Source organism: Capsicum annuum, unplaced genomic scaffold (assembly GCF_002878395.1).
Source record: "Capsicum annuum cultivar UCD-10X-F1 unplaced genomic scaffold, UCD10Xv1.1 ctg68297, whole genome shotgun sequence".
In the NCBI taxonomy this organism is placed as follows: domain Eukaryota; kingdom Viridiplantae; phylum Streptophyta; class Magnoliopsida; order Solanales; family Solanaceae; genus Capsicum; species Capsicum annuum.
The window spans coordinates 1-1,199 of record NW_025877820.1 but is presented as its reverse complement, the minus strand read 5'-3'; the positions used below and the strand labels follow the sequence as shown (position 1 = coordinate 1,199).

The window sequence follows — 1,199 nt, the reverse complement described above, 5'->3', positions numbered from 1 at the left end:
AGAACATATATCGTAATCGGTTGTTTGACAAGAAAATGGGATAAGTAAGGATATCTCATTGAACTATTTTATCTCACTTTTCATATAGAATTGTAATCCTCTCCCAAAATTAGCTAACACCTCATATATAATATAAGATAAAACTCATCTCAAAATTTATCATGAAATTATTACGCGTATCCAACCTATCAAATAATCTATTTATGAATTAATTGATTATGTAAATCACTACTTAGATCAAAAAAAAAAAAACCACCATTTATTTAGCAACTAAGGAACATAGATGAAAATAGTCAAATGAAGAAACAGATAGTCAAATAAAATTCAAAAAGGGTTAATAATTAGATTACGTGGATCCAAATAGCAGCTTTGACGCTACCACTACATTGACAAAAGTTTAACGTAAGTATTTCACATGTAACTACCTACATATTCCATTGTCTTGTGTCTCCACTTACTCTCTCTCTCTCACACACACACACCACACCACACACACCACACACACACCACCACTCATACCCCGCAAATCAACACCCATTGACACCATGCATCGAACTAGTGCCCTCAGACCATCTGCTGCACCCGCAGCAGGTGGATCCAGCAGTGGTGGGTCAGGGAAGCCTCCAGGGCATTCATGTAATCGTAGAAAAAAAAAGGAGAAAACGGATTTTGCAAAGCTGATAGCTGAAAATACGATACTCATTATATCAACGAGCAAATGTTACATATGCTTCACAGTGAAGAGCATGTTGGTGTCATTGGGAGTTAACCCAATCGTTTTTAAGGTGGAAGAGGAGGAGAAAACCTCTATGTTGATGAAGCTATCAAAGATGAATGAAGGTTTTAGCAGTAGTACTGGAGGACGGTGGAATTTACCAGCAGTGTATATAAGAGGAAAGTACTTAGGAGATTTTGATAAAGTGACGGAGAGTCATGTAAAGGGTGAATTAGTTCCCAGCTTAAGGAAGCTGGAGCTTTATGACTTTGAATCAACTAGCTACTCCATTGTTCTTTTTTTTTTGTTGTTTTAGTTTCCTTTTTATATGGTGTAAGTTATAGTAAAAGTATCCAGTTGGTTATATTGTGGTATTAGACGTGAAAATTATGAATAAAATGAAACTCTTGAAACTGTGATTCTAAATCATTTCCAAACAAAATGAAATGTTTCAAGTGAAGTACAATTTCTAAAAAAGGAAGTA

The 1,199-nt window shown here is 35.2% G+C and overlaps 1 protein-coding gene across 1 annotated transcript; it reads left to right on the top strand.

Moving 5' to 3' along the window:
* Positions 1 to 545: 545 nt before the first annotated feature.
* Positions 546 to 935, top strand: LOC124894024 (glutaredoxin-C5, chloroplastic-like; the record flags this gene model as incomplete). The annotated part of the gene is made up of 1 exon (XM_047404792.1): positions 546 to 935. A coding segment is annotated over exon 1 (390 nt), but the record flags the coding sequence as incomplete, so codon positions are not given.
* Between the last annotated feature and the right edge of the window lie 264 nt (positions 936 to 1,199).